At 36.7% G+C, this 26,980-nt stretch overlaps 2 protein-coding genes across 3 annotated transcripts; both read left to right on the top strand.

The window, feature by feature from the left end:
- Window positions 1–2,544: 2,544 nt before the first annotated feature.
- Window positions 2,545–6,430, top strand: krt18a.1 (keratin 18a, tandem duplicate 1). The gene is given in 7 exon segments (NM_178437.2): window positions 2,545–3,053; window positions 4,759–4,841; window positions 4,927–5,083; window positions 5,182–5,346; window positions 5,427–5,552; window positions 5,641–5,861; window positions 5,949–6,430. Coding segments are annotated over 7 exon segments (1,296 nt in total). The 5' UTR covers window positions 2,545–2,624; the 3' UTR covers window positions 6,064–6,430.
- A 106-nt stretch (window positions 6,431–6,536) lies between these two features.
- krt18a.2 (keratin 18a, tandem duplicate 2) lies at window positions 6,537–10,774 on the top strand. Of its 2 annotated transcripts, XR_012398339.1 has the most exons (8): window positions 6,537–8,053; window positions 8,459–8,541; window positions 8,817–8,973; window positions 9,109–9,273; window positions 9,359–9,484; window positions 9,570–9,787; window positions 9,878–10,239; window positions 10,519–10,774. XR_012398339.1 is itself a non-coding variant. In NM_001386467.1 (7 exon segments), coding segments are annotated over 7 exon segments (1,167 nt in total). In that variant the 5' UTR covers window positions 7,647–7,702; the 3' UTR covers window positions 9,945–10,198.
- The last annotated feature ends 16,206 nt before the right edge of the window (window positions 10,775–26,980 follow it).

A 26,980-nucleotide genomic window follows, 5' to 3' on the forward strand; every position in this document is an offset into this window, starting at 1 on the left:
TTAAGCAGTTTAAACACACGGCAAACTTCATTTTTTGAGTGCATGCATTGGATCTATTTGAATCTGAAGAGATTTAAAACTAGGGGGATCTAGATAGGTTTCAGTGATTAACTCTTTTCTTTGTCCGTACATGTGTGTGTACTCAGGAGCCAGACTAATTGTTCCTTTGTTCACACATCCTTTAACAGGCGTGGCAGGCAGGAAAACCCTTTTTGGTGATCAGATATCACAACTAGAAACTGGTCGTAACCTTAAACTCTTCATTTTTGGCAGCTTTTTGGTAACAGAGAAAGATGAGATAAGACAGACAGCTTGCAGCAACTTGATTTGTTTTTTCGCTTTACAGTATGTGATGAAAAAAAAGGAGTCGAAAAATTGCAAAACATAATGGTTTCCCAACGGGAGTGTCTAACAAGTTTGGATTTTACTGTAAGAGAGTTACTTAATAGTGCAGGTATATTTCATACTAATAAAAAATGACATTTCCTAACACAAGAGTTGTGTTAACAAGCAGAAACAGTTTAAAACAAATGCTAACATTAATGAATTTGTAACTGCAAACTGACAAGAGAAATTATTTATTAATTACGTGTATTATTCAGAAATAACTATCAATTTTTAAAGTGTTGTACATTAAGTTATGATCAGTTAAAGTACTTAAAGTTACTAAAGTGTTTATAAATTAACATTAATTGATAGTAATAAAAGTTTTGTTCTTTAATGATAGATTTATTTACAGCAAATATAAATCTCTGATTTAGCGTAAAAAGGTTTTATAGTACATTAGTATATTTATGATACAATTTCACAAGTAATGCTAATTATTATTAAGTTTTAATTAAAATCGTTTTTATTTCTATAGCACTTTTACAATGTTGATATTGCCTAAACAGCTTAACATAGATGAAGTTTTGATGAAGATAAGAACATTGATGAAGTTGAAACACAACTTAAAACCCAAAAAGTTACGGTAACTCAATCCAATTCAGGAAACCGATTGCAACAATCCATTAAAGTTCAAAATCTAATCCTAAAGAGTGCTGTGAACTTAATCCATTTGAGTACATGAAGCAATTTGAACACAGTAAAACCCAATAAATGAAGAGAACTCAAACCAACTGAGTACTGTAAGACCCAATTAGTTAAGGCAACTCAAATCATTTGAGGAAAGCGATTGCTACAAACCGTTTGAGTTCACAAAACAAATCTATATGAGTAGGGTGAACTTAATCAATTTGAGTACACGAAACAATTTGAGCCCAGTGTAAAAAGTGATTAGTTACTTAAAGCAAGTAAACCTTAAATAACTTTAAACGCAACACATTGACTTAAATATAATAATGTAAGTAAACCCATTGTAACCTGAAACTATTAAGTTGATTTAATTTTTTACAATTATGCAAATTGTATTTACTTTTTAAATAAAAGTAAACTAATCAGTTTTTTCCAATACACCTTTATCATGTTTGTTTTTTTGCCCCAGCTTTTCTGTATCTAAAATAACATTCAGTAACTAAAATAAATCTGCTCTTCCAGACTCCAGTGTGTCTTCTAAATTTAATACAGGCTATAGATTTTCTAGACTTAATGAAGCACCAACTATGTAATATTGTAATAACTTCATTAATTATGTGAAAACAGACGTGCTTAAATAGTCTGAGACTGTAAAAAGGGATTTTTTGACTTAAAAAAGTAAGTATAATTAGCATAATTATAAAAATTAAGACACCTTAACGGTTCCAAGTTACAATAGGATTACTTACATTATTTTTGTAAAGTCAACTTGTTGCTTTTAAAGCAATTAGTAAACTTGTTTTAAGTAAATAATTACTTTTTACTGTGTAAAACCAAATAAAATGAAGGGAAATCAAAACAACTGAGAACTGTAAAACCTAATAAGTAAAGGCAACTCAAACCGTTTAGGTAAACCGACTGCTACAAACTATTTGAGCTAAAAACTAATCTATATGCGTACTGTGAACTTACTCCATTTAAAGTGAAGTAATGAGTATGGTATTCATTACCTTCAACACTGAGTTCAAAGCTCGTTTAAAATGAGTAGAATTAACTTTCAGTATATTTTGAGTTACCTACACTAATTTCATTTGATAAAGTTGATTGTTGGGTTTTACAGCAGCTTCATTTCAGTTTTCACAGTTGTTAAAAGCATTGCTGAGTCTTGTTTCATGATTAAAAAAAACTAGTTAACTGATGGTAAAGTATAAAACTTTAAAGTAAGAGTAGTTTTAGCTTAGTACATCTTTATCAGAGAGATGTATATCAACGATGTTCAAATATTTAGATAATAACTTGACTGCATAATTAAAAAACCTCCAAACAAAAAAAACTCCAGATGCTAAGAACATTTCATACAGAGAAAACGGAGCCACTTGTAATAACAAACTTACTAAAGGCATTCATTCTGAGAACCCGCAGGGCCGCTTGCAAGACCTGTTGAAATGTGATTGGCTGTGGGGAGGGGCTCAGGGCGGGATTATCCAAGAGCTGCGTGTTCATAAACCCAGCGAGTGTGTCTCATGTCCTGTGCTCTGCTCTGCTGTGTTACTGAGCTCTACCTCTCTCCAGGCCTTCATTCACTCGTCTGCTCACTTACACCAGCGACCATGAGTCTGAGAACAAGCTACAGCGTGCGTTCCTCCACCTCCCAGGTGCCAGTGTCCCAGGTGTCTATCAAGCGCACCACCAATGTGCCGACTTACAGGGCTGCGAGCATCTACGGTGGCGCTGGAGGCCAAGGAACCCGCATCTCCTCTGCCTCCTACTCAGGAGTCCGCAGTGGACTGGGAGTTCCCTCGATGTCCAGCTCCATCCAAGTGAGTGCAAGTGGTAGCACAGGCGAGATCATGGGCAATGAGAAGATGGCCATGCAGAACCTGAACGACCGTCTGGCCTCCTATCTGGAGAAAGTGAGGATCCTGGAGCAGGCCAACAGCAAGCTGGAGCTGAAGATCCGGGAGGCCCTAGAGAAGAGAGGTCCTGATGTCCACGACTACAGCCGCTTCCAGCCAATCGTTGATGAGCTGCGCAAGAAGGTGAGTGGGAAACGCCAGGAGAAGCTTTATGGCCTCTATAAAGAACTTAATGTGACAGTCTAATTGTGCTGGGTTATGTTTATTAACAGTCTAGGGGATGTTTATTGGGCTTCAAGACATAAAGTAACAAAACAAAAGCATTTCATTGTCGTTTAATGTTGGCTTGATTTAAAAGGGTTGAGTGAGAGTTTACTGATGGTCAGCACTGATTGGCAAACAACCAAAAAAAAAAAAAAACTATGGGTGAAACTGAAAAGAGGGGAAGGCATGGGGGAGGGGGTGGTTTCTCTCTACGGGACGGCTGTTGTAAATTCTGCTTACAGCCGGTTTTCCGGTGAGTAAGCATCTCCGTCCTGTGTTTATCATTGTCTTTTTACACATACAGATGTTTGTTTGTTCCCTGAGGATGGATTAGTTTGGAAACTGAGATGTTTTAGCGTCTGTGTGTGTCATCAGGGAAATGGAAAAGCTGAGGGAGTTCAGACAGGACAAAATGCGACCAGATGTGAGACTTTCCTGAAAACGCAGTCTGAGCTATCTTAGAGAAATTACAAACATAGCCAACTTCTTTCATGTACTAAATGAGTGCTAATCTTGAAAGGTTTGAGTTCATAAAGCAGATACTGCTAATGATAAAATACCCATTAGGGTCAGTTTCACACCTTGAAGCTGACTTTTAAAACTAATGTCACTGATAAGCAGACGCTGTTATCAGAATGATTGATTTTTCATTCTTTAGAGACTATGTAGCAAGTTATGAGTAGATTAAATTAAAATAATTAATTTCTCATTTCTCAGGCATTCTCACTGCAACTAAATTAAATAGGAGTTTTAATAGGAGATTATCCTGATGAAAAGATATGTAAAATTTGGCACTGAAACCGTATTTCAATTAAAAAAGTTTGAAAAATTTTTGAAAAATTATTTAAATATATATTATTATTATATTTATTGATATTATTATATTTATTGATATTATGCTATATATTTGTATTATGTATATTATTATTATTATTATTATATTAATTATATATATATATAATTATTATTACACATTATAGTATATTATTATTAGTATATATATAATAATAATAATAATTATTATTATTATTATTGTTATTAATATTGTATTATATTATATTATTTGTATTTATTTATTTAGAGAAAAAAGGGGGAAAAAACATTTACTCAAATTAAAGCATACTATGGACAACAGTTAGTATGATAAACGGTCAACACCCATTAGTGTATGGAAAAATGTGTTGAGCTCACTAGCAGCCATATGTCTCCGCCCTATTCCATGATGCCAGGATATGCTGGCTTACAATGATGGAAAGCATTTACAAAACAAAGTAAATCAGCTGACAAAAAACAGGAACTCCAACTCCACCCCTGTTTCTCCCATCACACAATTAAATTTACAACTATCACACAGACACCAGCCACTCCAACTGTTGGTTAATGATTATCCCACAAACTGTGAAATGGACTTTGTCCTTCAGTAGCTCTTATCTAAGCAAACCAAGAATGATGAAGCTCCAGTTAAAAAATATTTGGTCAGTGATAGTCATTCATTAAAAGATGCAAATTTGCCAGAGAGTTCAAGTCAGGTGAGGTTTGTGTGTCATAGCTGCTTGATGGTGATGTCCCATCTCTTTGGAGCAAGATTTCTGACTGACTCCAATGATTTCTTTTTTGGCTCTAGATCTTTGATGCCACCACAAACAATGCTCGCCTAGTGCTCCAGATTGACAACGCCCGCCTGGCAGCTGATGACTTCAGAGTCAAGTGAGTAGCAGCAAACAAATAATTTTGACCTCATTGGAAGCTCTCAAAATCAACAGAGACTCATTGACCTTTGTTGTGCCTTCAGGTATGAATCTGAGCTGTCCATCCGCCAAGGTGTGGAGGCCGACATCACCGGCCTAAGAAAGGTCATCGATGACACCAACCTGAACCGCATGAACCTTGAGAGCGAGATCGAGGCCCTCAAAGAAGAGCTCATCTTCCTTAAGAAGAACCATGACAATGTGAGTACACATCTGGCACATCTGGAAACATTTGTCCACCTCGTAATTCGTTAAAGGCGTTGCTTTAAGACATATTTTACGGCTTCTCCACCCAACAGGAGGTAATGGAGCTTCGTAACCAAATCTCCCAGTCCGGAGTGCAGGTGGACGTTGATGCTCCTAAGGGACAAGACCTTTCCCAGATCATGGAAGAGATCAGAGCCAAGTACGAGAAGATGGCCCTGAAGAACCAGGAGGAGCTGAAGGCCTGGCATGAATCTCAGGTACATCCTAAAAGACAATCCTTCATTTGCAATGAACTCTAACATGTTGAAGCTAATGTGAAATTAAATGTTCTCTCTAGATCACAGAGGTTCAGGTACAAGTCACGCAGAACACAGAGGCCCTCCAGGGTGCCCGTTCAGAGGTTAACGAACTTCGCAGACAAATTCAGACATTGGAGATCGAGCTGGAATCACAGAAGAACCTGGTGAGTTTGCTTTCTTGTACTCATCGTAGACATTCGGAATTGAAAATTCAATCCTTAACTCTTGGGTTATGATTGTTGCGATTTTCAGAAAGGGTCACTGGAGGGAACTCTGCGGGACACAGAAATGCGATACAACATGGAGATCGAGAATCTCAACACTATCATTCTGCAGCTGGAGGCTGAGCTCACACAACTGCGCGGTAACATCCAGCATCAGACGCAGGAGTACGAGGCTCTGCTGAACATAAAGATGAAGCTGGAGGCAGAAATCGCCACCTACAGGAGGCTACTGGATGGTGGAGACTTCAAGTAAGTTTACCTCTGAAGAAGAAAGTGCATGCACATTTGAGTAGATTTATTTTGTATGGTTTGTAACAAATATCCTCTCTCCTGCAGACTCCAGGATGCTCTTGAAGAGCAGAAGAAGGTCAAAGTGATGACGGTCACGCAGACGCTGGTGGATGGAAAGGTTGTGTCCTCAAGCACAGAAACCAAGGAGAGGAAACTTTAAACATCCAATTTCAGATGATGAGCCGCAACACATCAGAAAAACCTCATGGGCTATTGATAAAACGATCTTACAACTTAACACATTAGATACTGTGTCTATTTATTCCAAAGTGCCTTATTGTAAGCATCTCAAAGCACATGTTGTGTGCAATGAGATTTAGCCAGTACATTTCAACATTAATTAAAAAAAACTTACATTTTAATAACTACATCCAAAAAAGACCAAAGGTCACAGAACACTACGAAAACCTTTTAGATATTTTTGTAATGACAGTAAATGTTTACGATCACCAATTGTTCCATTTTGTTCTATGTTGTGTTGTTGTCATGATGTCTAGTCTTTTCCAATAAAAGACACTTTTAACAAATCTTTGCATTCTGCTTCTATTATTTAAGGTGTATGACAATATTCTGAGCCTGATCAAAGACCATTTTAGGTCTCCTCTGTCATCGTTCTTTGCATCCAAAGCAGGTGAAAAGCAAAAGTAACATGTTTAAACTGAGATAAAAATTTTTAGAATTGGTTGTTTTCTAAGGATTATATAAAAACTGGACAACAAACTAAGGTAACACTTTATTTTGATGGTTTGTTTGATGAATTTAAGTTACATTGCATCTACATAGCAACTTATTCTCATTAGATTTTAAGTAGAATGTTAGATTGGGGTTGGGGTTAGAGTCAGTGTAATTTCACATGTTCTTGCTGAATTTCTTATAGTCAGTTAAATGTCTGTTGAAGGAGCAGTATCAACAGATGTTAAGCAGACAGTCAACTAATACTCAAATGGACCATCAAATAAAGTGTTACCCAAACTAAATGCTGCTTGTTTTAACCAAAAAAAGATAGAAAAAAGGAAAGAAATACAGCCACATTTTACAGTTAACTAATAAATAAGATGTTTAGAAAGCAGGCTTCTAACATTTTTGTCAGCTACTATGATTTAAGAGTGATTCACAGCTATTGTGAAGAAAAAAAAATGTTTTGACTTTGATAATTCACTGGTAAGGATATCCTTCAATAGGCTATGAACAGAATAAGTTGAAACATGTGGTAAATCTTCTGACTTAAGACTTTCCCTCATCAAAATACATTTTAAAAGACCCAAAATTGTGCCTCAAAAATGACATCAAGTTAGTCGTTAAAGGGTAAAGTTCAGCCCAAACATCCATTTAATTCCAAACATGTACAAAGGTTTTTCATGGAAAGACAAACGAAGATACCTCCTTTGAAAGAATGTTTCACCTGTAACTGTCCACACAATGAATGTCAATGGGTTACTAAAACCCTAGACTAACCTAATTTTAACTGTACAGAAGCAAAAAAAAAAACTAATTTCAAAGTACCAAACTAGTTCCAAAGAAGAAGACATTCATATAGTTCTGAAAAGACATAAAAGTGGTGATCATAAATAATGAAGTGTCAATTTAAGTAGTAATTTAATTCCGGAACAAACCTATGTTTCATTACATGGTTAATACTACCATAACACCAAGCAGCGGGTGGGGTGGAAGTCCATAGTCTAAAGATAACAGAAATGTGTCTACTATATGTGAACCTTAAAACTATAAAAATCTCACATCTCTCAGAACCAGCGATTGCATCTGATCTCCTTTACATTGAAAATCCATCCTTAGCAAAAATGCAAAGCTTTAGTGCCAACAAAAGAACATACAGAATGTCTTCAGAGGATCTCGGTGGGCTTCGACCAACATTTTACTCATGGAGAAGTGCTGGAAATAGGGGCTCCTTTTCCAAAGATATCTTTGGATCTACCAATGTACAAACGGGGGTTGTTGGAAACGTTGGAAATGAAAAGGTAACCATGCAAATTCTAAATGAGCGCCTTGCTTCCTACCTGGAGAAAGTTAGGATTTTGGAGAAGGCCAATGGTGACCTAGAAGTGAAAATCCGCCAGGTTATGGAGAAAAAAGGTCCAGACACAACAGACTACAGTCACTTCCAAGTCACTCTTGATAAACTACGCAAAGAGGTAAATTTATAATCTAACAATTTTGTCGCAATTAGGCATAATTATTATTTTTTCATACATTCTCCAAAGACATTTTAGTTTCTTTGAAATTCAATGGAAATTTTATAGACCAATGGCATCCAACTTCCATTTTAGGAGTGTTTTATACATCAATTTAATTTTTACTACTATAAAATGTATAATGTATGGTTGGTGTAATGCAAGGGCTGCAGGCTCAGTTCGAAGTAATGACGACTTAAAATTTGGACTTTGAACGAGCCCTTGAGTAAGGCATACAATTCTTGAAAACCAGCTTCTCAAAAGGGACCTCAGATTATGGCAATAGGCTAACTGACAATATAACTGACAAGAGGCTAACTGACAATATATAACTGATAATAGGCTGTATTCTACTTGTCCACTTAGATCTTGGAGATGATTATGAGAAATGTAAATGTTAATCTTCAAATTGACAATGCCAAGTTGGCTGCTGAAGACTTCAAGATCAAGTACGTAATTACAAACACATTAAAACTAAGCTAAAGTTTTTTGGGGGGATTATTGCTTTTCTGTTAATTAATTGATGGAGTTATATATATTTTAATTGTTGGAGTATTATATTTTTTATTTAATATATGCATAGTCTTAACAATATAATTGTGTAGCAGATATGAACATGGGAACATACCGATAAATCATATTGCATCTAAATTTGTCTGATGAAACACAAAATTAAGAATGTCCCTCACATTAATGTAATCCCATTAACAAAATATGTTTATAGGTTTGAAAATGAATTTCAGCAAAGACAGTGTGTTGAGGCAGACATAAATGCACTGAGAAAAATGCTGGATGACACCAATGTGGCACGACTCCATCTGGAAAATGATGTTGAAGGATTAAAGGTAGAGCTCATCGAGATCAAGAAACAGCATCAACTGGTAAATACAACGATTATATAATATAGAAATATTGAATTTGCAGTCTGCTTACTGGCTCAGAAGGTGTAACAAACATATACATATAAAGGGGCCTAAGATATAACCCTGTGGAACATCAAATCACCTATTTTTCAGGAATTGTCAGCACTATATGGTCAAATTACCCAATCAGGAGTGCAAGTGGACATAAATGCCCCTAAGGGACAGGACCTGGCTAAGATAATGGAGGAGATGAGAGCAAACTATGAAAAGATTGTGCTGAAAAACCAAGAAGAGCTCAAAGCCTGGCATGAATCAAAAGTGGGGCATCATTTCTCAATGCAAAGGTATTCATGTTTTAAAGAGAAATATTTAAATGTAATACACATTTATTTTGTATACGTAGATATCTGTGGTGCAGGTTCAAGTGACAGAAAACACTGCAGCATTGAAGGAGGCCAGCACACAACTCAGCGTGAGCCGCAGGCGGATGCAGACTTTAGAAACTGACCTGCAGACTCTGACTGGAAGTGTAAGAGATTCTGAAACACCTCGATGGAGCTGCCTAAGTTTAAACATACTATTTACGCTCATGTTTTTTTGGCCTTTACTTGTAGAGAGCATCTCTGGAAGAAGCCCTTAATGAAACAAAGTTGAGATATGGCATGCAGGTGGAGCAATTCAATAACATCATTTTGTTGCGAGAATCTGAGCTTAAACAGCTGCGTGATGACATACAGAGGCAGTCATTAGACTATCAGGTCTTATTTAACATCAAGATGGAACTGGAAGCTGAGATAGCCACCTACAAGAGACTTCTGGATGGAGAAGAAACGTGAGCATTGTACCTTTTAAAAGATAAATTGTAATTATTTATATTACTCACAGAAACTTTCCTTATCCTGTTAATGAAATATTTTTACAGACTCCAGAACAGGTCCGTGTCGGAGACTGTCACCCGGACGACGATGGAAACGAAAATATTGTCCTGAAAAATTGATTTGATGAAAAATTTCTGGTGTTATCAAAGATAACACAAAAGAAATATCTCAGTTGAAATGTACACTGTAAAAAAACAGTTATTTTTATTTTTTTGGCAGCTGGGGTGCCAAAAAAAAGTAAAATAATGACCATTAAATTACAGAAATTTACTGTAAAATAAGACGTTAAATTACAGAAATTTACAGAAAATCTTTATTTAAGGAAATAAAAAAAGAGTACACTGTACAACCATTGTCAAATACAACAAATGTTCTGAATCAATTACAATAAAACAATCTGTAGCAGGTTGCACATAAGAAGCGCTGCTCGGCGCCGCGACAGTGCGCATATGACAATTTAAAGTATCACACACCAGATGCACTCATTCGCATAATATTTAACATGAAACTAATCAGATGGCACTCTGTGGCGCAGCGAAAATATGAACTGATTCCTGAGTCTTGGCTGGGCACCGCCGATAGCCGCCATCTTGCGGCGCCGGTGTGTGTACCTTGATAGAAACCTATGTTTAGAATTCTAAAATGCATGGCGCTGCGTAGCGTTGCGCGGCACATCGTCGAGCAGCGCTTCTGGTGTGCAACCTGCTTTTGAGTGCTATTTCCATTTAATCCGATTTTGAAAACGCTGGAAAGCCAAACCTTTCTGTCATACCATCAATCTCAATGATTATCCTAAAGGTTTAACAAACTTCATAACTGGCAAAGAAAACAGTAAATAGTGCCCATTTCATTCTTGTTTTACAAAAACAACAGTTATTCTTAATAACTGAAAGAAATCTTTTTTTGTACTTCAACCTAAAGACAATAAATACTTAAACTGATCCCTTGTCTTTACATGTTTGATGTTGATTACGCCATTCAAGAAAGGTGATAAAATAAATGACTCAGTACTCTTATCTAAAGTTAATCTTTTTTGAAAACTGAAAGCTGTCAAATGTTCATTCCTAGAAACTGTCACCATTTTGCCCCCAAGGCTTGGTGGGTCAGATTTCCATGGAGGAGTTTTAGAACAAACACTGGAAAACAACTGTGAAGTGTTCAGCATTTTTCGGCCTGATGTCTGTTATCTAATACTTACTCACTCACTCGCAGGGCCATTTATATTGAAGTAGAAATTTAGCTCAACTCCCAACCTGGAGGAACAGAACATACACACATACAGTACTGACAGTTTAGCTTGGACTCGAGCACCAGTGCACCAGGAAATCCATGTGAACATGGGAAGAACTCTATACAGACAGCGCTACTCACTGGGCCACCATGACACCCCATTATCTAATAGCAATCTTAATCCTAAAAAGTCTTCCCAGACTGACTGAAACTCAACTTCAGCTTCTGTATGGTACTAAAATGGCATAACCAACACAATGTGGTACTGCAGCCACTAAGTTGCATTTACTGGGAAATCCCATCAGATAAAAAATAATCTTGTGTTTTCTTATTTTTAAGCTTCACTTCTTTAGCAAGATCACATTTACACAAACCTATGAAGGCAAACCCCATGAACTGTCTGGCAAACGAAACACCAAATGGCACTGAACAGTCACTAAGTATAGAATGTTCCACCGAGGGCCTGTAAAAGCGGGAATTTGCGGCTAACTGTGAAGCACTGTTTCCACTCAAATCCTCCTTCGTCACGGCTAGAGGATCCTATTCAGAGACGGTTGGTTTGCAGATGACGATGTCAACGCAGACATTTGTGGATGGAAAACTGGAGCTGGAGTGCAAAACGATCTGTGCAGGCCAAAATAAGCTAATTCATTTGTAAGAGCTTGAAATATAAAAGAGTTTCTCCTAATATGAACAGGTATAAAAATCAAAAATAGAAGAGATGTCTAGGTCGTTTTCAAATCAAATTCTAGAGGTCTATAAATAGTGTACAAAGTCTAAAGTAATTCCACTTTCATCCATTGATGTCTTTCTTTACAGTGCCTTATTGAATTGGGTGAGAGACAACGACTTGGTAAGGTCACATGCTACGACAAGAATCCCACTTCTGTGCAGCCCAATCAGCTTATTTTTTCCCCCTGTCCAGACAGTTACACAAAATGCTTTTGTTAACACTGTATTTGAGCAAAACAGCAATTTAGCAACATAGTACATTAAAGCCAGTATAGTGACAGTACAGACTAACTTGGCACCAAATCTGTTGGTGTTTGCTTAGAATGGTGCATTTTTTCCTTTTGCTTTAGTTAAACATTTTAATTGGACTTCCACCGTTTTTCCATAATTCTGGGAAGCCTCTGCATTCCTACTGAACAGTGACTCACCACTGCACTTCAATATTTGTTTTTTATGCTTCACAGGGCAGTGGGAATGCACGTAAATACCCTTGTATGGGTATTTTCAATTACCTTTATGCCCCCATTAAAATTTCACTGCATAAATGATCTTCTAGAGACTTGTGCTACATATTAACAGGACGTTTACTTTTTCTAAAGGAATGACCAGTAGTGTTTGTACATGCAAAATGTATGCAAAAACAGCCCCAATGCTAGGATGTCTTCGCACATACTTTGTGGCTGCTTATTGTTAAAGGGACAGTGGTTCCAAACCTTTATGCCTTTCTTCTGCTGAATACAAAAGAATACATTTTAAAGATATTAGAAACTGAAAACCGTTGACTGCCATAGTAGGAAACACAAACATTATGGGAATCAATTCTTCAACATTATTCATTCATTCATTTTCTTTTCGGTTCAGTCCCTTTATTGATCTGAGGTTGCCACAGTGGAATGAACCGCCAACTTATCCAGCATAAATTTCACGCAGCGGATGCACTTCCAGCTGCAACCTACCACTGGAAAACATCCATACACACTCGTTTACACACTTACACTACGGGCAATTTAGCTTGCCCAATGCACCTGTACCACATGTTTTTGGACTGTGGGGTAAACCGAAGCACCCGGAGGAAACCCACATGAACACAGGGTGAAAATGCAAACCCCATACAAAAATGCCCAAGGACTCAGCCGGGGGTTGAACCAGCAACCTTCTTGCTGTGAGGCGATTGTGCTACCCACTGCACCACCGTGTTGCCCCTCAACATTATTCAAAATATTTATATTTAGTGTTGAGCAGAAGAAAGAAACTCAAACAGGTTGTAATTTTGGGGTACACAATAACTTTAATTATGTTTTACGCAGCAGATGGCCTTCCAGACACAATTGGGAAACACCCACACACTCTCACATTCACACATGCACTCATATGCTATGGCCAATTTTGTTTACCCAGTTTACTTATAGCGCATGTCTTTGGACTATGGGGAAACCGGAACACCAATAGGAAACCAACACAAACACGGGGAGAACATGCAAACTCAACACAGAAATCAGCGACCTTCTTGCTGTGAGACAACAGTGCTAATCACTGAGCCACCATGCCGCCCTATAGGTGGATTACTGTCATAAATTGAGAGAACCTTCCAGTCCCTAACATGTCTGTGGTCCTTTGTTCAGGAATTTTTCACCCATTTTGTCAACAAAGACTCATTGTGAAAACATACCCCCTTATACATTACTGGAGAGCGAGAATTATGTAGCCAGAGCTACTGAACGTATGGCTGCATTTTGTCTTTAAAACAAACGTTACGTGCTGTATGATGCCACAGACTGCTTCTGTTTCTTTTTGCGCTACCAGCTACCTCCATGTGGACTGCTTTTCCGCTGTTATCAGTTTGCCCAGTAGCTTGCCATGTACGTCGGCAATCCTGAGACACAGAGAGGAACTGACCACTACAACGTTCAAGTTTAGCAAGGAACAGTTTTAGAAAGCAGATAAAACAAGGTGAGAATGTGGTAAAATCTTAACACGTGGTAAAATCAGGCTGCAGCGAGGGCTTTTCTTTTTCTGGATGGCTTTTGAAAACACTATCGGTTAGGTTTAGGGAAGGGGCTGATTGGGTCAATCGTTGCTTTTAAAAACACTACTGGTTGGGTTTAGGGAAGGGCCCAGGTGAGGGTAATGATCGTTTGGTCAGTCAGTCAATCAGTCAGTCAGTCGACTAGGGTTGTAACAATATACCGGTATGACGGTCTACCACGATTTGAACGTGCACGATTATCATACCATGAACAATTGCATATCAACGGTTTTAACCCTTAAAGACCGAGACAGCCGCCCGCGGCTAAAAATAAGTATTGCTCTTAAATGTTTAATAACTTTTGATCCGCTGATCCGATTCATACAATTCAAAGATTGGCATAAAGAAGAGAATCTCAGCTTTCCAGTGCTGTATCACATAACATCACGGACTTTTTGACAACGCTGATTTGACAAAGAAACTCTCGTTTCAACCAATAAGCATAGGTTTCACTTTTGTTTGTGGACCAACACTGAGCTTTTTGAACAACACGGAATGAGAGATAGACATACATTTCTGCGCGGCTAAATAAAACGCAAAAAAAAAAGTTTTGCATGAAATAATTCTCATACTAAGTACTTTTGCATGCACAGCAGCACAGAAACATGACAAAACAGTGACACAGCAAAGACGAACTGCTGCTCTTGCTGTTTTCAAAAGACACAAATGAAGGTGCAGCTGTTTGTCTGCATTGCATACAACCACATCCAAATCCATATCCACAGACAACCATATCCATGCTGGCACATAAAACCTAAGGATGTTCCATATTGAATCTAGTTTTGTTATGTAACTATTTATAGTATAGTGAATATTTATATCTATTTTTTACTGAGGATTTGCACCATGTTTATTTGGACTTTGACACATTATTTATTATTTTCTTATTTTTTTATTTGTTCATTGTACAAGTGGACACATTCTCTCACCTCAGCGTTCAAGATTAAGTCCTGAAAATCTCAACATGCTTACATTTCTTCATCACAACCTAAACTGAAAAAAACAACGCTTTAAATACATGTTTACAGCCATAAACTTGGTATTGCACTTTTGGTCTCCCATTTATCCTGCTTATAAGGAAGGACAGTTTAAGTTTATTTTTGTCTAATCTTAAAAGACCTTGCTTGTTTATTCCTTCTAATTTAATTTATTAAAATGGGAGATTTTTCAGTTTATTTTTTATAAAAGACTTCTATAGTTCTGTTAAAATGTTTCTTTCAAAGGTTTGTTGAAATAAAACCTTTGTTCAGTCAGAAAACGTGTTCTTATTCTTTTCAGGGTCTTTGCTATGAGAATTACTATTTAATACCGTATACCGCAAAACCGTCAAACCGTGGTATTGTTTTAGACGATTATCATACCGTAAAAAATTCATACCGTTACAACCCTACAGTCGACAGTGGCCTCTGGGCGATTTCCGCGAGAACACCAGGCGCGAATGGCACTCGCGAAAGATCTGAAACAGCGTACACAGCAGCCTCTGATGGATACGCAAAAACGATAACTTTAAAAAAAAAAAAACATAGCTCTTGGGTCATATTTCGCACTGTCCAGAAATAATATACAGGGACACGTATCAATTATGAGCCTGGGGTGCATTTCTGTGCTGAATGCATATTATTCTGACAGCAAATTAAATGTTGTTGCAGAATGAGTATTCCACAACCCCAACCCCACCCATCCCGATTTTCACTGACAGCCCAAATATATTGTTTTAGCCAAGGTGTCTTTAGATGTCTATTAGAGATGTCTATTAGACATCTATTAAACACAAAATGGTCATCCCAGGCATGGTAGTAGAATAACATTGCAAATTAACATGAAAAGTTGTGAAAATAATCTCATAATGAACCTGCAATGAAGACAGTAGGTACACAGAAAGACAATGTACAGAACAGTTTCATCCTATTCCGAAGCATAGAGAAGTGAATTAAATAAATACGTTTCGTGTGGATGGCCACACCAACTGTCAAGCCCATGTCAATCACTGGTGCTGACACTTATGTTATTGCTGAACAAATTACTGGAAACTTGAGAACTCAAGACCGAAGAACTAATCCTTTCTGTTGTTGAACAAGCCCAGCCAGCCTAACTTTAGTTTATGGAGATGTGACTTGGCAAAATTACCAGTGAACTACCTGAGTACACAGCTAACTTAAACCACATGACCCAGATAACCAATGAATTCAACTTTACTGTCTCATTACATTATAAATTATTTTTACATGTCCAGTTATTCTCACATCCTGAATATATCAATCGTATGCATATTGCATACATTCATGTCTGCTTCTGTCTAAAATCAGTGTCATTTTTTCAGAAATCATTCGCTACTTAGGGCAACGATTGAGAGTGCCATGACTGATACTGAAAGCTTGTCAGAGTAAGAAAAGTGGGGATGGGGTTGAGAAAGGTCAATTTACTTATAGTACTTAAAAAAACAAAAAAGAATTTAGGATGCAGCGACAACCGTGTTATATTCAGCTTAAATATGTCACTCAAATGTTCTTAAATAGTCTGCTATTTGGACTTCCGTACTTTTACACAACTACTACTTTCAAAAGTACTACTTCCTGAGTACTTTTTACCTACAAAAAACCCTGTTGAAAATAATGAAACACCAGGAGAGAGACAGCGTTCCAAGCATATAAACAATAGAGAGAAAGAGAGAGAGAGAGAGAGAGAGAGAGAGAGAGAGAGAGAAAGAAAGAGAGAGAGACTCCACACTGCTCTGCTGGAGTTGTGGAGGTTGAGCTGCATTTCCTCACTCACTGCAGCAAATATCAGAGCATCAGAGAAGCTTACTACACACAAATGTCTCTGATTCAACCACAATTCCAGCACACCACAAATACGGAGAAACTCCATTATATTTTGGGAGAAAATGAAAAGTGTCTCCACCAAGCAGCACAGTACGTGTCCTCATGCCACCATATGAGAGAAAAAGGCTGAACCCCCTTATCCCTTATTAAAGCTCTCTGTCCTTACCATTTATTATTATATACTTTTGTTAATCTTTTTTTTTATTAACTTGTTTATTGTGACAACATAAATGTAAAATATAGCGATATGTATATGTGTTTGTTTATTATTACTTATATTTCTTTTATCTATATGAATGTTCTGTATTTTGTTATTGCTTTGGCAACATTGTGATTTGTTTTACAGTCATGCCAGCAAAGCTCTTTGAATTTGAATTTGAGAGAGAGAGAGAGAGAGAGAGAGAGAGAGGGGGATTATCTTTTGTATCCTACATAACTCCCATTCTTCAAGTCTGGTCTCCTGGATGGGAGATTACCTCCAGATATCCCTCACAGGTGCAGCTTACATAAAACCTGAGCCACGCTCCCCCTTCCTGCTTGTGCTCTGAACATAGGGGTGGAGATCATTAGGGACTTCATGATCCGATCTGATTCTAAAAGTCATGATCTGATTCCAAAAGATTTTTTTTCTTTACCAAAATTTTCTGACCTTTTGACTTTTTCTCCCACCCTTACTGAACCTATGCCTGCTTTTGTGTAATCAGGGTGGGGATTAACAAAAAGATAGTTTAAAAGTAGACAAGACTACAACGACAATTACACTTTTCCTAAAAGTTTAGTTTATCCCAAAATTACGTCATGGTTTATTCACCCTCATGTCATCCATTTTTCATCTTCAGAACACAAATAAAGTCAATTTTAATGAAATCTGAAAGATTTTTGTTTAAAACCTATTTACATCCTTACTCAGACACTGGGAAAAAGATCAAAAATAAATAAATCTATATCAATATTCTCAAACTCAATTCCTGGAGGGCCACAGCTCTGCATAGTTTAGGTCCAACCACCTCCAATGCACACCTGCTTAATAGTCTCTAGTAGTCTTGAACACCTTGATTATTTAGATAAGCTGTGTTTGATTAGAGTTGAAGCAAAACTGTGCAGAGCTGCAGCCCTCCAGGAATTAAGTTTGAGACCTATGATCTATATGAAATCAGCAAATGAATTTAAGTCTTCTGAAGAGGCATGATTGCTTCATGATTGCTTGATGAGTTATAAATAAAGTACACCTAGGAGGTTGTTATCGCAGAATAAAGCCTGACAACCATGCTGGATGTACTGTATTGCACTTATTACATGGCAACTTGTACTTTATAAAACACTGTTCAGAAACATAATAGTTTATCAATTCTTTAACTAAATGCAAAGCTGAGAGAAATTAAACAGTTGAAGTATACACTAACTTGCGCATTATACAGTCACAAGATGGTGACAGAAACAAAACTGGCTAAACAAAGCATATACTAACCTACGTATTATTTTTTTCACATGAATGTGCCAAAACAAGCAGATACATATGCTTTTAAATATATGAATTTGAATATTATTACTAATGGTCAAGATGATTCAAAGTTACCGGATGAGTCAGTATTATTTAGCGGTTGTTATCTTGGGATAACATACCTTTAAATGTCACAAATGCTCAATCTGAATAGAGTATTCCAGACAGCTGTGTAATAAATAATTTAAAATGTAGGTTTTATTCACATATAAACATTGTTTAGCAAGCATGAACAGGAGCTCAGCCATACCAACTTGATGTATTAGAACAAACCTAACAGCTGGTCACTGTCTCATTCATTCATTTTCTTGTCGGCTTAGTCCCTTTATTAATCTGGGGTCGCCACAGCGGAATGAACCGCCAACTTATCCAGCAAGTTTTTACGCAGCGGATGCCCTTCCAGCCACAACCCATCTCTGGGAAAGGTCACTGTCTCTATACACTAAAAAAATGGCATTTGCTGTTTGTTTAAATTACATATTTAAAATAAGCGGAAACATACGGTGGCCAAGAGAAATTAACGTGCTGCAATTAAAGAAAACATGTGCATTTACAAACAACACCAAAAGGTGAAAACATCTTTATCAGTCTGATAGCACAACGCACTGCATTTTCACACAACACAAAAAGATTGGAACATAACGGAAATGTTTTAAGGGGACCCACAAATATGATGGACGTCGATGTGCTGTGACTATCGCTCAGTGAAGTTGTAGGTGATCTTTGAAAAGTGAGTTTTTGGTTTGTTTATTTTAATGTCCTGATTCTCGTGTCTTTATTGGTATTTATTAGCCTTAACAACCATAACCTAAATAGCCAGGTCCATCACGTTTTAGGGTCTCCTTGAAACATTTCTGTTGTGTTGTGAGAAAATGCAGCACGTTTTTGTAAAATGTTTGCGTTGTGTGAAAATGCAGCGCATTTTATTAATTTGTTTGCGGTATGAGGAAATGCAGTACGTTTTTAAAAATGTGTTTGCATTGTGGTGATTTGCAGCACGTGTGCTGTCTAACTAATTAAGATCTGTTCTTAATTTGCTGGTGTTTTTTGCAATTGCATTTCTTAAATTGCAGCATGTTAAACTCCCTCAGCCACCGTAGAACCAATACAATTCTTGAGATTTTTTCTTTTGGAAAACTTAATATTTTTATGTTCAATCTATATAAATTTGTAAAAAAAAAAATATATATATAATAAATAATAATAATAATAATAATAATAAGCTAAACTAATACCTTTGTGTTGTCCCAACACATTTTATTTTCCATTGTAAGGAACCCAGCATTTTTTATTATATGTTTAAGTAATAATTAAAGCTTCAATCAAATATGATTGAAATAAGAATGAAGAAATTGAAGAGGCCCTATCTTACAACCGGCGCAATGTGGCGCAAGACGCAGCGCAATACTCTTTTGCTACTTTTAGCTCGGCGCAAGGGTCATTTTGAGGTGTTGCGCCACACTGTTTAAAAAGCAAATGCATTTGCGCTCAAATGTGCGCCCATAGGCGTTCTGGTCTAAAAAAGCAGGTGTGTTTTGGCGCGTTGCTATTTTGAGAAACTGTAAGCAGTCTGATCTTTAGACCAGAACAAAGTCCGTCTATTGTCTGGCGCAAAGTGCGCCTGGCTTACACACTACAAATAAGATGCAGAGCAATACGCAAATATCTTTACATATGAAAAATATATAATATCTTAAGGATCTTTTTTCAGTTCATTCAATTTGCTTTTGTATAATGTTATTATTATTAGCAGTATTACTTATTATATCCATATTTATATTTGTTTTTATTAAAAACTAGCTTAGATTTGTCCACCTGTCAAATTTTAGACTATATGTGGCATAGCAGGTGTATTTGGAAATAACTCAGTATTTTGACCACACTTGGTTATTATTGTTCATTTATTTGTTTGCAGGAAATTAGAACTGAATTTAGAAATAGTTTTGAAACAAATCTTTGCGCTTAACAAACAAAATTAATTACTTATAGGCTAATTGATGTGCGTAAAGGTTTCCCTATCCAAGAGCGAAAGTGAAAGTAGATCCATTATCTCTCATTCTCACGCAGTAGATGCTCTGTTTAACAGTTTTCTGTTAAAAAAAACTGTTAACTGTTAACTGTTTGCTAGTGAAATGCTCAGTTTTTCCACTTACTTTAGACTTACTTTATGTCCTGTAAATATCGAATGCGCTTATGGCGCGAGGCAGCTGGCTTTTAAAGGGAATGGGAGATGACACTCTAATTGGTTTATTCCCAAAACACACCTATAACTCATTAAGAAAATAAACTCAACCCTTTTAGACCATGCGCCATGGCGCAAAGTGGATTTTCCCATCCTAAAAATAGCAAAAATGCGTTCTGACACGCCCTGAAAGTGTTTGCGCGCTGCGTTTTGCGCTCTGGGCATGGACCGTCAAAATGGAGCCCTTAGTCTGACTTGGAGTGGAGGAACAGAAGTGTCTCGAATCTGATTTAAAATATTTTCATTTATGCTCTGAGAATAAACTAATATTTAAATGGGACTGGAATAACATAAGGGCAAGTAAATGTTAGCAGAATTGTTTTTTGAGATGAATTTACACACACACACACACACACACACACACACACACACACACACACACACACACACACACACACACACACACACACACAGTAATACACAATTATATTCATTCCTTAAAATAACTTCCATTTTATTCCACTGCTTCGAAATGAATACCTTCCATTTTCAGTCAACTTGTTTGAAAGCACCAGTAATTAACTGCATCCTGAACACCTAGTTTACACATTGCTTTAACTTTTATACAAGAAACACCTACAATCTTCCAGAGACTTCTCTCAGCCAGTCATACAGTAAGCAACAGAACTAAGGCTACTGGAAATCTCCTAAAAGTATGCAAGAAAAAAAAAATGCTGCTGAAAAACCACATGGCCGTTAGATTTTCCCATGTGCGTTGAAGACTTCAGAGCGTAATGTGGCAAACAGCACGCAGCCAACTGTTTTGGCAACCTCCAATTTTAATTTAGGAGGAAAACCCAAAGGAATTTTTACCAGTATAACCATGGCAACCAAAAACAAATCTAAACCAGACTGCGGTGAGTCCATGGAAACTAAACTCTGGCCAACGTATAGGGGCATACGAGTCATCAGATGCTAGTACAGAAAGACTGAGCTTATTCAGCGAGCTATATATAAAACAGCGGTAGGAGTAGCCCCAGCAGCCAAAATTACACATCATTCAAATTACACTTCATTTTCTTGAGATTATTATACAGCATTTTAGTAACCACACTCTTGAGGGAGTTTACAACTTGCAGCGGCAACAAAACCAAATCTCTATAAAAAGATGTAGCCTTTTGATTTGAGTTTTTAGATAAAGTTCTTTTTAACTAGTACACAAAATATCCTTTTCTCAGTTAGGCTGCAAATAAAATATATAACAGACATAAAAAAAGATATAAGTTTTACTTTGAAACTATTTTCAACCAAAAATTTTACATTTTAATTACATTTAAAGTAAACATTTTAAAAATCATGATATTTCGGGGCTTTTTTATTCCTTTTTTTTATATCAAGACACTTCTTGATAAATATTATGCTAAACATACAACTTTTTTAAAAGTATAAATACTTTTGCTCAATTTAAACACACACAAACACAGAAACCTGTGCTTGTATTGCCTTTTACATTCAAAGCAGAATCTGTTACCGTCAAAAAAATCACTGTTGTAACTTTAGAGTTTGTCTTATCTTTGCTTCTAACAATGAAGAAAAAAGAGCTGAGAATGCTTTTTTTATTCTACAAGGCCACTGGGGGCTTACTTTGGGTGTGGAGAAGATCCAGGTGCATCAATAAAAGGGAAGAGTTTTTAGAAAAACAGGGTTTATGAGAGGTCACTGTGAAATCAGTGTCTCAAGTGACCAGTTCAGTGTTGCGCAAATAAAGCCCAGCTAAACAGCCCTGAATGGCCATCCAAATTAAATAAAAGATTTACCTACACACCCTAAACAAAACAACTGAGATTTACTTCATGTTTTGTATACCTCAGGAAATCACAAAATAGCCAGTAGTGTTTTTGGCGAGTCATGAAATGCTTACTTCTAAGGTCAATCCAAGCAAAAGGTTATTGCAAAAAAAGTGATATGTTTTAGAGTAGAATATGTAATGTTTAACTTCTCAATAATATTAGTAAAGCAAGCATAGGCTCTATGTGCCATTCAAATATATTTCAGTTAACATGGAAAGCGAGTGCATGTTTTTACCAAATGTGCGTGTAAAACAATATAATTTGCACAAAGAAATTATGGGGTTTTCTCTAAAGAAGTTAATCCACCCAGTTTAGAGCATCATTATGGGCGTTTTACGTTATAACTAACATGGTTCAAGCGATAGATCTGCAACAGAGAAACTACGGGTTTTGGGAAACACTCGTCACTACATAGTTCTTTTCCCAAACGATGCATCGTACTATGATACTTCAGCCACAAGTTACGTCATTGTTTGGGAAATGCACCCCAGGGCAGGGAAAATTAAATAATACAAAAATATATTTACATATCGCAGCCCCTTGCAATTAGCTAATTGCAACGTTTAAAATCGCGATTGTGATTCGATTTCCAATAACTGCACACGCCTACCCCCTGAATTATTAGCCTCCTCTATTTATTTTTTCCCCAATTTCTGTTTAACGAAGAGAAGATTTTTTTCAACACATTTCTAAACATAATAGTTTTAATAACTCATTTCTAATAACTTATTTGTTTTATCTTTGCCATGATGACAGTAAATAATATTTGACTTGATATTTTTCAAGACACTTTTATACAGCTTAAAGTGACATTTAAGGTTAATTAGGTTAACTAGGCAGCTCAGTATAATTAGGCAAGTTGTTGTATAATGATGATTTGTTCTGTAGACTATCGAAAATAATATAGCTTAAAGGGGCTAATAATTTTGACCTTAAAATAGGTTTTTAAAATTTAAAAACTGATTTTATTCTAACCAAAATAAAACAAATAGGAAAAATTCCTTGCTCTGTTAAACATTATTTGGAAAATATTTTAAAAATATTTTTTTTTTTAAGGGGGCTAATAATTTTGACTTTAACTGTATAACAATAACATAGATATGCATCAAATGACTAACAATATGATGGATTTGTTCTACAGATACAGTAAAATACCCATACCATTGCAGCATTTTTTAAAGATGCATCCTAATCTTCATGTCATGTTATTCAATGCATTTTTGTTAAAGAATGCATTCTCTCTCACTATACTTTAGATTTTTTTGCACGTTTTGTTGTTTATTCTTTTTCTTTGATTATTTATTTTAAACTGTCATTCTTAAAGCTTTTATTTTATGTTCCAACAAGGATACAAGATGTGAGCTTTTCAGTAAGTTCAATAAAATGTTAATTTGATACTTTTTTTATTTCATTTCGCGAGTTCTAATGATCAATTCATATTTATACTGTTACAACTAAACAATGTGTGGAATGAACACCACTCTCTCCTACAGGCAGCTTTAGGACTCTCTGATCCAAGAACTGTACTGTACAACACTATTTATACACATATTTACTTATATAAACAGCATACTTAGTTTTCATTTTACTTTGTACATAATATAGCTGTACATACTATATAGTATGTCTATAGTAAAATACCTGTATTTTTCAATTTGTATACTTTCATTCTGTATTCCTGTATTTTAATTTATTTATTATAAACATGTGATTAAAAAGTTTAATTAAATAAGACAATACAGTTATTTGTTTTATTCTGATTTATGATGAGTAAAACATATTTATTAGATTTAGGTTTGTATGACCTCTATGATTCTTCTAATCATGGACATCCAGAGTAAGTAAGGACAATTTTTGCTTAGATAAACAAAGGAATTAGAGACGTTTAAATAAAACCAACATATAATTAATTTAATAAGACCTTTGACTAACAGTCCTTTATGAGTCAACTGCAGCTCATTTCCTTTTATACTTTCCTCTTGACCTTGTGATATGCCTTTACTGTATGTGACATAATACAGCCTCATACAGTGGTGGATAACAATGGCATTGGAAATTTAGCTGCCCATATTGATGGTATGGTTGACAGTTGAAAAACACACTACTTCTGCATTGCGTCATTCATATCAATCACTCCTATTTACAGTCTTTCTCTTTGAAAAGCCACAGGAAAATCCCCTGTGAACTTACAGCCACCTTTAAACAGGAACCTTGTCTTTTCAGAAGACGCTTTGTTGTGTTACTTTCAATAAAAAACTAAGTCTCATCTTTCAAATTATGTCCATTTTATCAAAAATTTCAAACAGTAAATGCTGTTTTGTGTTGAAACTGTTGCAGAGCATGAGGGAAAACTGCAATGTCCTACTCTTTTCTATTAGTTATTGCACAAAATGAACATTGGTAAACATGTAAACACTCAGGTAAACATGTACACACTTTCAACACCCCAATCGTGAACACGAAATTTTTTTCGGAAATAGCATGTTCATGATTAGAACGCGCTGAGATGAGATGTCTACTCCAGCCAATCAGAACATTTAGATGCATTCACATTTACGCTGTTTCTGAAAATAAAACACAGTCATTTAGAGGTCATTACTAGTTAATGATGTCAGAGTTGACCGGTATTTTGGAATTGATGTGTGATTGGTGTTTTCCGGAAAAATTCCGGAATGTCCTTGCCTGTGTGAACAGCGCTTGAATATACCGGTAAAGTCGTTCCGGTAATTTTCCGCATATTTACCGGTATCACTCTGTGAAAGGGGCTATTGTGTCCACAACTTAATTAGTTATGTCGACAACGAGTGTGCCTCACACAGGTGAGTGGGCTTGACAAACCATCTGTAGAAAACAAACTCTTTCATCTCTCAGACACTTTAATCAACATTTGCAGCAGTTTGCGACTTTGTACCAGACACTTTCTTACAATCACTCCATATCTCTAGAAAAAATCACTGTAAATTTCTAAATCTGCCTCACACAGGTGATAAACCTCCCATAGAAACACGCTTCTCTCTATATGCACTAGACACTTTACTGAGTCAATAAGGAAAAGAATATTTACCTGTGAATGTACCACAAATTATATTGCACTAATTCTTTTCTTCAACTTTAATATAGATCTTTTGCACAATATCTTGCAAAATAGTGTTCTGTCATATGTTAGGGTGCTTTCACACCTACACTTTTGTTTCGGAACGTATCTCGTTTGCCCAGTTAGCGCTGTTCGTTTGGCATATGTGAACAGGCATACGGCGATATGAAGAGAGAATTATGAGTATGGCGGGAAGTTTCGCGAGTCTCCGGATGCCCGCAAACGAGTGATAATCTCCCGGTAATCTCGCATCTCTCTCCCGGTCCTTAAATAGGCATCGTCGCGCACCCTTCTCACCCCTCCCCACCGCGTCTCTCCTCAGACACGTTGCGCGCGCGCACCCTGTCAATCACCACCAAACCACCACCTCTCCTGACAGCTTAGCGGGACGCTGCAAAATAAACCCTGACACTCTGACCAATGTTTACTCGCACATGACTTGTTTTAGCTCTTTTGGTCCGATTAGAAACTTTGCAGTGTGAAAGCGAACCGCTCCAAGAGCAAAGAGCAACAATGTAACAATTGTAATCTCTGTTTCGGAACAACTGAATCGATTCACAGGTGTGAAAGCACCCTTAAAGTACTTGTATAGTCTGTTTTAGTATATACGTAGTTTAAGGGTGCTTTCACATCTGTAGTTCGCTTCATTTGGTCCGGACCAAGGGCAATAAATGATACATTGTTGCATTTTCTAACGTCTTTGGGTCGTTTCCTACCACACTGCTGGCTTTGGTCCGAACCAGTTGAAACAAACCAAAATGCAGTCATCTGACAAAAATCCACATCACTCATAGGCCAGATGTTGTTGAACATATTTCCTAAACTGCTTATTGATTGGTTAGAATTGACGTGCGGGAAAATGCCAAAGTAAAATAAACTGGCAGATGACAACTGTGCTGACTGACTGTATGCTTGCTTTAGACAAAGCACGGTTGCGGCTGGAAAACAGTGTTTTAATGCATCGCTCGTCACTTCAGAAAGCGGCGTGAATTAATTTAGCTAAACTGCGACATGGTCATCTAGCGGAAATATTACCAACGATCCATCAGGTAATGTTTTTCTCTCCCTCTCTCTCTCTCTCTCGCTCTGTTGGTAAAGCACTGTCAACAAATATTTTTCCTCCATATCCCATAATGCACAGCGCATCGGCCTACGGCAGCTGGATTAGTCCAAAAGGCGCAGTACTTTTTGCGGTTGGACCTGTTTTAGTACGGATCATATTCTCACCACAAACGAACCGCTCCAGGGTTCATTTGAAAGCGTACTGAGGCCACCTCTTCAAGCAGGTCTCGGTACGCTTATTTGGTCCGCTTTTGGTGCACACTCGAGTACGATTGCTGCATTCTCACCTGCCCAAATGAACCGCACCAAAAGGGAAAACAAACTCTAGTGCGATTCAATCAAACTAAATAAGGCAGGTGTGAAAGCACCCTAAGAATTAAAAAAGTACTTTAAGTACATGTGTCATATGAAAAACATGAAAATGAACCAATGTAAAATACCCAGCTCGGGTATCCAAAATACTGTGTATTTAAGTGTAAATATCTTTTGTACAGTGGGATAAAAACCAAAATGATGCATATGTGCATAAAATATAGATTCTACACTTTCAAATGAAACCACTTAAGGGGGTCTGGTGCGATTCTAGCCCTTAAAATCTTAAAGCAAAAATCGATGACGTCATGGAAGCTCTTATATCCAGTGTTATGC

The sequence above is a fragment of the Danio rerio genome, chromosome 23, assembly GCF_049306965.1.
Source record: "Danio rerio strain Tuebingen ecotype United States chromosome 23, GRCz12tu, whole genome shotgun sequence".
In the NCBI taxonomy this organism is placed as follows: domain Eukaryota; kingdom Metazoa; phylum Chordata; class Actinopteri; order Cypriniformes; family Danionidae; genus Danio; species Danio rerio.